General features: G+C 43.8%; 1 protein-coding gene across 1 annotated transcript; it reads right to left on the bottom strand.

The window, feature by feature from the left end:
• Positions 1–11476: 11476 nt before the first annotated feature.
• LOC123135044 (putative F-box/LRR-repeat protein At5g02930) lies at positions 11477–13886 on the bottom strand. Its single transcript, XM_044554169.1, has 4 exons — positions 13832–13886; positions 12199–13141; positions 11967–12110; positions 11477–11878 (listed from the first exon to the last, which is right to left on the bottom strand). Exons 2-4 carry the CDS (start codon positions 13118–13120, stop codon positions 11781–11783), a joined length of 1164 nt encoding a protein of 387 aa, XP_044410104.1. The 5' UTR covers positions 13121–13141; positions 13832–13886; the 3' UTR covers positions 11477–11780.
• Between the last annotated feature and the right edge of the window lie 327 nt (positions 13887–14213).

Consider the following 14213-nt stretch of genomic DNA (forward strand, 5'->3'; position numbering starts at 1 on the left):
ACATTTGCACAAACCCAAACCGTGTAACTCACCGCACTTTCATTTCATTAGATACATTCCCAAAGAAATAGCATCATGTACATTCCTAGAGAAATGAGTGTACTAGGAGGGGTTTCAAGTTTACGCCATCCAATTGAAACATGCCTAACCCTGGGGGTAGGGTCAAGAGGGGTGCCTGTGTTGGGAAGCGTAGCATGCAATTTCAAAAAAATTCCTATGCTCACGGAAGATCTCTACTCCTAATGGACGACTTGGTGAATAGTCTGCGCGGTTTTTTTTTGCTGGTTTTTTTTCATCATCCTCCCACCTCCGTTTTATTTTCGTCATCCTCCCACCACTTTCGTCTGGGTTTTTTCGTCCCCCCTCCCACCACCCCATCTGTTTATTTTTTTTCACTATTTCCTTCTAAACAAACACTTTCCTACTGTATAAAAAGACACAGATCTAACTTTACTAAATTACCCAAATCAAACGATCCATCTCATCAATGCAATTTGCTTTAGGAAACATATAATGGATGTGAAGGAAACAAATAATAGACTACCCAAATCAACCGATCCATCCCATCAATGCAATTTGATTTAGGAAACATATAATAAATTTTAAGGAAACAAATAACAGACTTTAAAGAAAAATCCAATTAACTAATCTCTACTCTTAAAGGCCCCTCAATTGAATTTTTGTCCCTCGCTTCCTTTCCCAGCACTGATACAATGGAAGGAATTATAATCCACCTATTTGTTTTCCTATATATCCGTGCAGGCAACACAACAGAAACCGGTGAAAAAAACACTCACCTCGCACGTCCCCCTGCCTGCAATCCCGAAACGCCGCTGTTCTCCCCTTCTACCCCACCTCCCCTCCTTCTCATCGGCTCTCTTCATGCCCGACGTGGATGGGGCCGCCTGCCTAGGATGGGGCCTTGATCTTGTTCCGTCGGTGTCTCGCTACCTTCTCCACGACCCTGGCATAGGCGCACAGCAGGCCACCTAAGTGAACAGGAACGCGATTTGGATGACGGCCACTAGCGGGTGTTCCTCTTTTTCGAGAGGCAGACCGGCGCCAGTGGCAACCGAGGGATTCACCAAGGTACGTGATGTCCATGCCTGCTTGCCTCCTCATCTCATCTGGCAGAGCTTATATGTGGACCAAAAGGAAATGATTGGTTTCACGTCCCTTCTTCTATGTCCTTTGTTTCGAGGTTGTGCCGTTGTGCGCTGCCATGAGCAGAGAGCATCGGCGGCGTCCAGCAGATTGGTCTTCCTTCTGAAGAAGACAACATGGGCCCTCAGCGCCATGCCTTCGATTTCTTTTGCTTCAGATCCTATTTTTGTGCACTTCCTTTTTTTTGATCTTTGTGCTTGATCCGATCCTAGATAGTGAAAAAATATTTATGGGAAAAAATGTGTGTGTTCATGACATATATGAGTGTCTGCCTAACTTCTTCCTTTAGTTGTTGTTCCAGGTGAGAGCTGAGACTCACGTCCTCGTATTTCCCTAGGTGATGGTCGGCAGCCACCGCTCGACAGTTATACTACTCCACCAATTAGGTAAGAGTAACCTGATGTATTTCCCATCTATTATCTCTAGCTAGATACTTTCTCATGGTCGTTTATGTTCTAGAATTGTCTCGGTTTCCCTGTTCGACGTTCCAACTTGTAGAATACATGTTTTTGAAGAGGTAATTGTGTGTTATACTAATTCATGTACTATCAGAAGTAATGTTCTTTTTCTCTGAAATTGGTCTTTATGTAAATTTTTACTATAATTGTTATGTATTGTGGAAGACTTCAGGAGAAAATTCCACCGAATGACATACATTAAATTTGAAATTGCTAGAGTATTTTTCAAATGAATATAGTTGACGAGCAGCACAATTTAGATATGAGATATGTGGTGCATGTTAGTTCTTCGATCTATAAAGGAATTTGTGTACTTAGACTGATGTTTTCACGAGCTTCCTGCAAAAAGCTAGCCTTACTAGCTTCTGCACATTTCCTTAACCCAACAGTTTACTTGCGTACTTCTCCATAATCTTGTTCTTGTGCTCGATGGGACAAGGAAATCAACCGCTTGTTCCTATGCAGACTTCTTTGGTGTATATGATGAGTTTTGGATAGAGGGTTCCGACATTATCAGTTCCTTATTCTTCTGCTACAGGGCACCACCAAATGGGTGCAAGCATTAATCAATATTCTTCTGCTACAGATATGGTTCAGATTTCCTTGTTATTTCCTGGAAATATTCTTGATATAAGATCGTTTTGACTTGTGCTAAATGGGTTATAAATTATTTAACAAGGAGTTGGCCTTGCAGATACATTTTTTGGCGTACTCTTCATATGAAGTGTCCATATATAATGGCATGTACCAAGTAGGAATCCTCTCTCGGATATATTTCTCTTCCTTATGTACTCCCTCTGTAAAGAAATATAAGAGCATTTAGATAACTACTTTAGTGGTCTAAACGCTCTTATATTTCTTTACCGAGGGAGTACTTATTTCTGACAGACATACATGCTCTATTTTTGAAGGAGAAGATTGTACTTGCAGGATCCAAAGCCTTGAGGTTACCACTATGAATGAAGCAAAATTGTGAAGATGACTCGGAGAATGATTAGCTTAGCTTGGCTAGCTTGTACGTGCTGGTTTCTCTCAGCCAAATGCGCCAGCTGACAAATAAATTGCATTGCAAAATAAGTCGGACAAGTACTCAGGCATATAAGGTATGCACCAACAGGCTTTAGGTGAAAGGCCGAAGAGGATCTGGTCTGTGTTGGCTGAACCGAAGTGTGGGAAAAGCTGCATGTAAGGTGGTGGAGAAGGATGTCAACGATGTGGACATTGTCCCTCCGGTGACGCTGGAAGCCGTCCAAGGGTGGAGGAGGTGCGCCTGCCTGACTCAGGCCAGCAGTGGGTGCTTGCTTCCTCATGGTTTGTTTATTCGTTTTTTATGCAGTACATATGCAACTTTGTGCTTGTTCAATACTATTGTCTAAAAATAAAGAAATTTTTGGTGTCCAGTAATGTGTTGCAATTCTGTTATCGTTCATATTTTAGCATTATTCGAAACTTAATGCTAACTTCAGAACCGAAAGATCATAATTTGAGTGTATCTAAGTTGCAGGCTGTTGAACTAATGTTCTTTTTTATTGAGAGCTTTTGACATTGGTCATGGGCTTACACAGTTCAACATTTTAACTGCATTGGAAAAAGTGAGCATGTTTTCCTTCGCCAAAATAAGGAAAAGCCAATCTGGAAGCCGTGTTGGGTACTAGGCAAAGGCAATGCAAATTCAGTGACATGAACATTCTCACAATTGTTTCTTCTTCTTGGTTACAAGGATTCCTCTTTTTACAACTCAAATAAAAATGTACTTTTCTTTGTATGGGTAAGGACCTGTGTTACTTAATATTTGGCCTTAGTCATTTTCACAAAAAAAAAACAATACTTTAATAAAGTTTCTGGACAAATCCAACTAATATCCTTGGACTGACTTCAAATGTTGTGCTTCGGTAGATTGATAATATGAGCACCCAGGAGGAAGTAAATAGGTTTGGCACTCGAGATTTTCGCTCTGTAGCTCAGCTTCAAAGCGGATGGAATGGTTGCAAGGCTAAGGGAAGTCGTTTTTTGTCCATCCACAATTGATTAAGCATATTAAAAAATACTTAGATAATAGGTGTGAGTACTCTATTCATACGATGATTCATTTATTAAAGTTTGGTTAATTTTTATATTTTTAGTGTTATTAGAATATCTTTTCTATGCATGGGAATTCTTGTTTTTGATGGTGATCAAGGCAGGAAAAGGAATCATGATGGAGATTTAGTGGACGTTAAGAAGAGGCAACACATTGTGTGTAGTGTAGATAATTTGAGTGGTATGAAGAATGAGAACATGGGAGGACAAATACAATGCATTGTTTTGTTCAGGGTTGCGCATCTGAGGATGCACATTTACTTGGAGCCCGAGACAATTTGAGATGTAAGAAGACTGATAATTTGGGAGGACAAATACAATGCCTTGCAAGGTTGTGCATTTGAGAAGGAGGCACTTGGAATGGGGAGAAAAAAATGAAGGGATGTGGTGGCTGCAAGAGAGAAGCGAGAAGGTGTCGACATTGTTTGGGCCCGAAACTTACATTGCATGAGGCTCTGCACTTGTGGTTGTAGAACCGGCTCACGCTTCCTCCACCCCCACCCCCCTTGTTGGTGGTGTCGAATCGGAACAAACACAGGGGAAGGGGGTCAGGGCGGAGAGCGGGGTGGTTGCTGGGGCACTCCTTGGCGGTTTGTGGGGAAGTACGGTTTGAAGGAGAGAGGTTGCGATGGCGAAGGTGAGAAGGACTTGAGAAATGTCCTGGTACTCTGGTAAACTGAGTGGGAAGGGAAGGGTCCGGTAGGAACAGGGAAGGGTGCGTCTTAGGGTTGGTTTTAGGTGTTGGGCCCATGTGTTGGAGATAACATGGTGGGTAGTCCAAACAACCATTTTTCTTCCACACATATGGTTTGTATTCGGTGGAGTCCGGACTGTCCAGACGGTTGAATTTCGGGGAGCCCACTAGGTGCCCGTACATGCCTGGGTGTATGAGGAAAAATGAGCTTCAACTTACAAACGACCTTAATCATTTTTATTTATTTATATGCATTGCAGCCGGTAGCAACGCACGGGCGTCCTGCTAGTCTATCTAGGAGATGCATAGCAACGAGAGGGGGAGAATGTGTCCACGTACCCTCGTAGACTAAAAGCGAAAACGTTTGACAACGCGGTTGATGTAGTCGAACTTCTTCTCGTTCCGACCGATCAAGCCCCGAACGTACGTCACCTCCGAGTTCTGCACACGTTCAGCTCGATGACGTCGCTCGAACTCTTGATCCAGAAAAGTGTCGAGGGAGAGTTCCGTCAGCACGACGACGTGGTGACGGTGATGGTGAAGTGACCTGCGCAGGGCTTCGCCTAAGCACTACGTGAATATGACCGGAGGTGTAAACTGTGGAGGGGGGCGCCGCACATGGCTAACAATGTTTGTTGTGTGTTCTAGCGGTGCCCCCCCCCCACATATATATAGGTTGGAGGGGAGGAGAGGCAGCCAAGGGGGCGCCCCAAGTAGGAGGAATCCTACTTGGGGTCCTCCCAATTCGGCCTCCCCCCTTTCCTATTCCTATTCAGAGTAGGAAGGGAAGAGGGGGAAGGGGGAATCCTATTCCCTTTTTCCTTTCCTTCTTCCCCTTTCTTTCTCCAATTTGGCTAGCCCATATGGGGGTGCACCAGCCCCTTTGTGGCTGGTGTGTTTCCCCTCTTAGCCCATTAGGCCCATATAGCTTGCCGGGGGTTGCCCGGAACCCCTTTCGGTGACCCAATACGTACCCGGTACCCCCAGAACACTTCCGTGTCTGAATACTATCGTTCTATATATATGGATCTTTACCTCTCGACCATTTCGAGACTCCTCGTCATGTCCTTGATCTCATCCGGGACTCCGAAAAACATTCAGTCACCAAATCACATAACTCATATAATACAAAATCGTCATCGAACGTTAAGCCTGCGGACCCTACGGGTTCGAGAACTATGTAGACATGATCGAGACACCTCTCTGGTCAATAACCAATAGCGTAACCTGGATGCTCATATTGGTTCCTACATATTCTATGAAGATCTTTATCGGTCAAACCGTAATGATAACATACGTTATTCCCTTTGTCATCGGCATGTTACTGTCGGGGAACGTTGCAGAAAATTAAAAAATTTCCTACGGTTTCACCAAGATCCATCTATGAGTTCATCTAACAACGAGTCATGGGAGAGTGATTGCATCTACATACCACTTGTAGATCGCATGCGGAAGTGTTCAATGGAACGGGGATGATGGAGTCGTACTCGCCGTGATTCAGATCACCGATGACCTAGTGCCGAACGGACAGCACCTCCGCGTTCAACACACTACGGAGCGGATGACGTCTCCTCCTTCTTGATCTAGCAAGGGGGAAGGAGAGGTTGATGATGATCCAGCAGCACGACGGCGTGGTGGTGGATGCAGCAGAACTCCGGCAGGGCTTCGCTGAGCAACTACGGGGGGAGGAGGAGGTGTAGCAGGGAGGGGAGGCGCCAAGGGCTTCAGGGTGCGGCCACCCCTCCCTTCCCTCCCTTTATATAGGTGCAAGAGAGGGGGGAAGGGCGCGGCCTTGCCCCTTCCTCCAAGGAAGGGGTGCGGCCAAGAGGGGGGGAGGAGTCCATCCTCCCCAAGGCACCTCGGAGGTGCCTTCCCCTTTTAGGACTCTCCCCTCCCCAAGTCTCCTTGGCGCATGGGCCTCTTGGGGCTGGTGCCCTTGTCCCATATGGGCCAAGGCGCACCCCCTACAGCCCATGTGGCCCCCCGGGGCAGGTGGACCCCCTCGGTGGACCCCCGGACCCCTTTCGGCACTCCCGGTACAATACCGATAAAGTGCGAAACTTTTCCGGCGACCAAAATAAGACTTCCTATATATAAATCTTTACCTCCGGACCATTCCAGAACTCCTCATGACGTCCGGGATCTCATCCGGGACTCCGAACAACATTCGGTTTGCTGCATACTCATATTCATACAACCCTAGCGTCACCGAACCTTAAGTGTGTAGACCCTACGGGTTCGGGAGACATGCAGAAATGACCGAGACGGCTCTCGGGCAATAACCAATAGCGGGATCTGGATACCCATGTTGGCTCCCACATGCTCCTCGATGATCTCATCGGTTGAACCACGATGTCGAGGATTCAAACAACCCCGTATACAATTCCCTTTGTCAATCGGTATTTTACTTGTCCGAGATTCGATCGTCGGTATCCCAATACCTCGTTCAATCTCGTTACCGGCAAGTCACTTTACTCGTACCGTAATGCATGATCCCGTGACCAAACACTTGGTAACTTTGAGCTCATTATGATGATGCACTACCGAGTGGGCCCAGTGATACCTCTCCTTCATACGGAGTGACAAATCCCAGTCTCGATCCGTGTCAACCCAACAGACACTTTCGGAGATACCTGTAATGCACCTTTATAGTCACCCAGTTACGTTGTGAAGTTTGGTACACCCAAAGCACTCCTACGGTATCCGGGAGTTACACGATCTCATGGTCTAAGGAAGAGATACTTGACATTGTAAAAGCTCTAGCAAAACGAACTACACAATCTTGTGCTATGCTTAGGATTGGGTCTTGTCCATCACATCATTCTCCTAATGATGTGATCCTGTTATCAACGACATCCAATGTCCATAGTCAGGAAACCATGACTATCTGTTGATCAACGAGCTAGTCAACTAGAGGCTCACTAGGGACATATTGTGGTCTATGTATTCACACGCGTATTATGATTTCCGGATAATACAATTATAGCATGAATAAAAGACAATTATCATGAACAAGGAAATATAATAATAATACTTTTATTATTGCCTCTAGGGCATATTTCCAACAGTTACTTGCCCGAGATTCGATCATCGGTATCTTCATACCTAGTTCAATCTCGTTACCAGCAAGACTCTTCACTCGTTCCGCAATGCATCATCCCGCAGCTAACTCATTAGTCACATTGCTTGCAAGGCTTTTCATGATGTGCATTACCGAGAGGGCCCAGAGATACCTCTCCGATACTTGGAGTGACAAATCCTAATCTCGATCTATGCCAACCCAACAAACACCTTCGGAGATACCTGTAGAGCATCTTTATAATCACCCAGTTACGTTGTGACGTTTGATAGCACACAAGGTATTCCTCCGGTATCCGGGAGTTGCATAATCTCATAGTCAAAGGAATATGTATATGACATGAAGAAAGCAATAGCAATAAAACTGAACGATCAACATGCTAAGCTAACGGATGGGTCTTGTCCATCACGTCATTCTCCTAATGATGTGATCCCGTTCATCAAATGACAACACATGTATATGGTTAGGAAACTTAAACATCTTTGATTAACGAGCTAGTCTAGTAGAGGCTTACTAGGGACACGGTGTTTTGTCTATGTATCCACACATGTATCAAGTTTCCGGTTAATACAATTCTAGCATGAATAATAAACATTTATCATGATATAGGAAAATATAAAATAACAACTTTATTATTGTCTCTAGGGCATATTTCCTTGAGCCTGCCTAATCTCGTGAAACATATGAGCTCAAGGTATGCTCTGCTAGACCAAGGTGCCATACTGGGCACCACATGTCTCGGTCTATGTAAAAAACAAAGGTGATACATGGCACGTCCCAAGTAAACTTGTTAAATCAATGTGCCATAAAAATCGACGTGTTAAATATTGCATGCCGGCGCCCTCGTCGGAACCGTTTCTCTCAAAGAAAAAAAATATTTTTCATTTACTATATTTCTTCCAACTATGATTTTTTTTCATGCTAGATTGTGTTGTACTGTTTTTAGACTTTCAGTGTATGACCTCCTGCTGCGAGTGCGGCGATTTGGCGGACGGGCGCGCATGCTCACGCTATGTGGCATGTAGGCACAGGTGGAGAAGTGCGGCGCCAGTCAGGGCTGTATGCGGAAGTCATGTGGGCCAGATGTGGGAACAACGACGACTCCGTCACTGCGAGTATAACGGGGCAAAGTGTACCAGCAGTACATGATGGGGCTTGCACGCCGTGCCGCTACCGATTCGAAACGGGGATACTCATATGTAACGACTGGAATCCACGGAGTCCCCGCGCCTGTTGTTGCCGCCCCTGCTCATGTGGGTTCCTGTCGCAGGTTTCCCATGCCCTCGGCGAGAGGGGAGTCCGAGAACGTTGGGTTGTGCACCACCGTGGTTCGTGGTTTCGGCGACGGCGAGTAGCTCTTGCGGAGAAGCTCGCCCTGGCGTCGTGTCGTACGTCCTAGGTCGAGGCAGCGCGACAGTTGACGACTCTGGCCAATCGACGGGAAAGACGACCCACATGCACCAGGATGGACTCAGAAGTCAGTTCTCGGTCCGTCGGGAATGCATATGTTGATCTATATATGTGCAGGGGTGTTCCCGATCTGACCTTGTAGTACATAAGAGAGGACATGATTTTTCAGTGTTTTGACGGAGAGTTTCTTTTTTGAATTGTCTGATGCAGAGTTCGTGGTGGGAGAGAGGACTGCATTTCTAGTGCTGCGTTTTCTGTTTCTGTAGAGCCTGTTTGTGTGCGTAACTGATGGACCATGTTATTGGATGTACATATCAGCGTCGTGCAATGGAGTTAGCTATCAAGACACTAACTTCTAGTGCAAATGGCACGCCCTGAAGAAAGCGAATGAGAATCTGGGGCCGCTGTACACGAAAAAGAGTTAGTTCACGGCAGACTTTCACAAGATTGTGAACCACATGCTGACAGTTTACATGAATTCGAAAGGGCTTGAGACAACCTGCTCCGCAGATACGCCGTATGGGAGCATCCATACTTGACATTGATTTCCAAGGTTCTGGGAATATGGTCAAAATCATATTTCAAGGGCAAGTTCTGCGCCCAAATGACTAGCACACAGAGGAGTGAGCGCGTGAATCATATGCTTAAATTGTACGTCCCAGCAAGTTGCACGACGCACCAATTGGTCCATAAGTACATGAGAAGCTACTGCACGACAGGGACGCAAATGAAATCTATGAAGTATGAAAGACCAAAATAGCAAGCACCATGACTAGTAACATCCGGGCTAACCACAAGTATTATGTCCTCATTTTCCTGTCTTGCATACATTCCACGCCGGTTATGAGGATAATGACCACACCACTGGAGCAGCATGGGAGCGAGATTTACACGCGTGTCATGTTCGAGAAGTTTGGAGAGGTGCTATATGAGGCAGGGTGATACAAGTTGAAGAGGAGAAAGGCGTAAAATACCTGAGGCATTGCAAATGGTGCCGCATGGTGTATGAGGTTTAGGTGCGCGATGGAGGATCAGAGTTTTGTTGCAAGTGCGGCAATTTCAAGCATTCTGTGTTGCTGTGCTGCCATGATGTGAAGGTACGACAATCACGACATGTGTTTTTGCCCTAAACGTTGCATGCCATTCGGTGCATAGCTGATCGTGATACTGGTTGGTCGGGTCCTCCACTTGCTGCTGAAGAGGTAGACCAAAGATGTGAGAGATGTATTGCCGGCGCACTTGGTGCAGTTTCAAAAGGATCAGATTTCGCATGGATCAGTCACATACTGGCACTGCAGCCTGTACAAACACGCTCTAGTGCTTTTCCGCCTAGGAGATGCAAACCCCTGCGCGTATGAGAGAAGGTCATGGAAATATTTAAAATGGGAATGCAAGCACTTACCCCGCTGGCTGCTATAAGGGACGGGTTGGGTCTGGAGGATCGGCTTGAGAATAATGTGGTACCTCTGTAAGATGTTGCATGAAGTATATCTTGTGATGGCATGTCCGGGGGCAGTGATGACAAAGGCAGTACCATCGGTTATTTGGTTGGCCATCTGCACCATTACAGTAACGCAAGGTTGGGCGACCAACTAGCAGTGATGACGGGGCATTCAAAAATTAAAGTGAAGAAAAACCTCGGCGAGGCGGATGATGGTGGCACCAGCAAGCGCACTAGGTGCTGCACAATCTGCGGGCAGCCAGGGCACAAGAGCACGACGGGCCCGGACAGGGGGGACATGCCAAAGAAACTGACGAAAGAACAGGCGTGCACCAATGGCCACCGATAGAACAGTTGCAGCAATCCTAACGTATTGAGTAGGGTATAATGATTTATAGAGAATTGCTGTATCAAATTTTCATGTGTGGTGTGAGAACTGAATTTGTGTAACTATGGGATTGTGCTAGCTGAATAAACGTGTAACTTGAAGAAGCATAGTATGTCTAGCGCCGATGTGCGGGAACAGGGTTTCCAAAATGATTTTGCAGACCGACCAAACAGCCCAAGTGCAACCCACGTCAAACTGGGCGCGAGTACAGAACGCAAGTCCCGTCACTAGACGGCCATGCAAACGACGTTACGGCACTAAGTTCTCCACCCGTTAGTACATTAAAAGCAACTTGGTCCCACAACCGATGCTGTGTCAAATCTTTAAGATGTTGAACGGCGCATGATAACGTAACCAGGCGAGGACGAGCACTCCTTTGAATTTTCACTCCTGCTGCCCCTAAAAGAATATCGCATACAAACACTTCTATAAATATGATCATACAAACAATGGGGCAAATATCTTCCATGTGCTGGTAAAGGAATATAGCATTGGTTTGTTGCGTGTTTTTCTATGCCAAATCCTTTAAGTGTCGAAGTAATAAAATAGTTATTAGATAGAATTACCAGGCATTTGGATCAGGTGTACGTACTTGAGTGGAGTCAAGGACATATTGTGTACATAAAGAATTTAGTGACCAAAAGCACGACATGATCCATAACGGAGCTTATTAGGCATGTAAACATGCATAGGCAAATCCTACATATATTCAAATAATATGATTTTGATGTGTGGCAAAGCAGGAGAATTAAGCTAGTACCAAACAAGATCCAACTATAAGATGCATCAAGTTCAACATAGCTATATTCACCGATTCTGCAACACTTTACATTTTTAGAAAGTGAATAGATCATATAATATGGAACTTCGCGGTGGATGGGACCTTGGGAACCAAGTGTGCGTAAGCCATCTCTCTTGCATAATGACGTCTCGTGTCATCTTGCAACTTATCCTCGTTCGATCTGACCAACCATGGCTCCATGGCACGTGTATCAATTCCGAATACATCCAATGCCGGTGTACTCCGTAGTAGAAAGTACACTAGTTCCATGAGTTCGAATTCCCCACTAAACCCACCAATTATAATAGTGTAGAGTCTTGAAAGTATAAAATCCTCGGGCCATGGGATGTTCAACTGAGTATGTTGATGAAGCTTGCAACAACCCTGCATGAGTAGGAGTAGTTGATATGTCAGAAAGTAAGTAAATAAGTGTAGCATAGCAGCATGCAGAAATAACAAGTGTACAACTTACATGTAGACCAAAATATTCTATTAAAGGAGCTGATTTGAGGAGATAAGCCACCGAGGAAATGTCCTCTTTCCAAGGTTTCATGAGAATCAATATATCTGTTGTCAAACCAGCAAACCTTGTAGCATGCTGCAACACGCGATATACCTAGAGAGGGACAAAAAAGAGAAAAATTAAGCATGTATGAACTTTCTAAGGATGATCAAACAAAGAAAGGGCCAAATATACTACATACCTGTAAGCATGTAGGATTGGATTACCAAAAATTCTAGTTTGGGGAGCTTAGGAAATGCACTTATGAAGTCTAAAGCGCAGTCATCCTTGTTCACATAATAAACATGGAGCATATCAAGAAATTTTGTATGTTCGCAGTCAATATTGATCTTGTAGCCCATGTACACGAATGACTCAATGTTGTCAGCACGAATACAAATACTAACCAAGCTTTTGCAAAATTGAACAACCAAGATTTGCAACCGTGCATGAGAAGCCGTCAAATGAATCAATTGATGGCAATATTGTAGGACTAGACTTTCAAGAGCACAACAGCTGGACACAATATTTGAAATGGTTTCATCAACAATTGACACACGGGCGAGCATCAGGTATTTAATATATGAGAACCCACTCAGATTTGCAGGCATTCTTCCTATACTGCAATTGAAAATAGTCAATTCGTCCAACGAGCAGGCTCTACCATAAAAAAAACGCCCCAAGAGGAATTCATATGGCTCTGAAGCAGTATTCACACCTTTCGCACAAATCATACAACCTTCCTTGCAACACTTGTTATCCAGGTCAAGGAAGAGCTTTTCTGTAGAGGCTGCAATTGCAAAGTCAATCCAGTGATCCAGATTAGAAGCATGGGCTGAGGTTAATGGGAATCTGATACTAAATTCCTTGATTTTGTTACCACAACGACTGTGCAAAAGCCCATTTACTTTGTTAACAAACTTTGTAGCTACATCATTCCACAAAAGAGGATTTTCATGGTAACGTGACTTTTCTAACTCTTGCATCCCAAAAGCGTAGGAATCAAGGATGAGATGGTCAATTTTTTTCCAGACATGCCTCCATCTGGTGGAAAGGAAACCAGTCATTGCTGCCTCACTAATTGTCATTAGGGAAAGGATTTCAATTAAAATATCATCTGGCATTGTGCTTATCCAATCACAATTCTGCGGAACAAACGATCAGATAGGATAAGATTAGAAAGGTTTTTCTGCATATGGACATTTTACGATTTATTTTACACATAAAGCAGTAAACCCCTTCCCAATTTGTAGAACGATTTTTTAAGTATATCTCTAAGTAGTATAGCAAGTAGACACAACAAATTCAGCATCATTGTTCTCTTATAATGAATCACAAAATATTTGTACTATGTATTTAGATTCTCTAGACCACATGAAGTTCTGCACTTATTCTACCAATTTATATCTGGCAACTAATACGACAACTAAAAGCAGGGCATGATTTGGAATTTTGGCACTAACCAACATTTATTATTATTTTATTGTTCAAAAGGTAATAGTACTTGATATTTGTTCTTATGTAAAAACATGAATATATGTTAAATCAGTATGCTTGAGCCAGAATATCTCTATATTACTTAAATTCTTTGCCGCATTAAACTTCTTTATATGTATTGAGATTCAACTTAGAAGCAAACCAAATTGTTTAATTGGCAATACCCTGTTGACCATTGCATTTAAACAAACAAATTTACATACATAAATAATTTTTCAAACGCATAGAGGAAATCAACTCAGTAATTTCTGAAACATATATGCATGAGTTTACTTTTGAAGTGGTATATGAAAAAAATAACAGAAGGAAACAATATAAGTGGTTAATAAAATACACACCTGGACATGCTGCTCTTCATCATGCCTACACAACGTATTATATGGTGGCAAACAATCATCTAGAGAAAAGAAAAATAATGATTAGAGTGTCATGTCCTCTTCAATCTTATAAGATTAGAAAACCAAATGAATTTGGATCAAGGAATGTTTGATAGCAGATAAATAGTAAGGATTCTACCAAGAAGATTGAGTGGATGGAAATTTCTCCTCTAAAATAGAGTAAAAATGAAAACTTTCTAACTATGAAAAGTTGGGATGCATCATTCTAAACAAAAAGTGTCACCCCATTCTGCCAATTTTCAGAATGTCATCAATCTGCCACCAAATTATAATACCACCTCTAGCAAGTATCAAATTGGTTATAATTTCCTTTGATAGTCAG

Source organism: Triticum aestivum, chromosome 6B (assembly GCF_018294505.1).
Source record: "Triticum aestivum cultivar Chinese Spring chromosome 6B, IWGSC CS RefSeq v2.1, whole genome shotgun sequence".
Taxonomy (NCBI): domain Eukaryota; kingdom Viridiplantae; phylum Streptophyta; class Magnoliopsida; order Poales; family Poaceae; genus Triticum; species Triticum aestivum.

What these genes read in the sequence shown, in the direction of transcription:
- LOC123135044 (XM_044554169.1), bottom strand. Translation starts at nt 13,120, where the DNA reads ATGCCAGATGATATTTTAATTGAAATCCTTTCCCTAATGACAATTAGT. An exon ending in CCAATCCTACATGCTTACAG is followed by an intron (nt 12,111 to 12,198) that starts GTATGTAGTATA and finishes GTCCCTCTCTAG; the next exon opens with GTATATCGCGTGTTGCAGCA. An exon ending in TAGAATATTTTGGTCTACAT is followed by an intron (nt 11,879 to 11,966) that starts GTAAGTTGTACA and finishes CTACTCATGCAG; the next exon opens with GGTTGTTGCAAGCTTCATCA.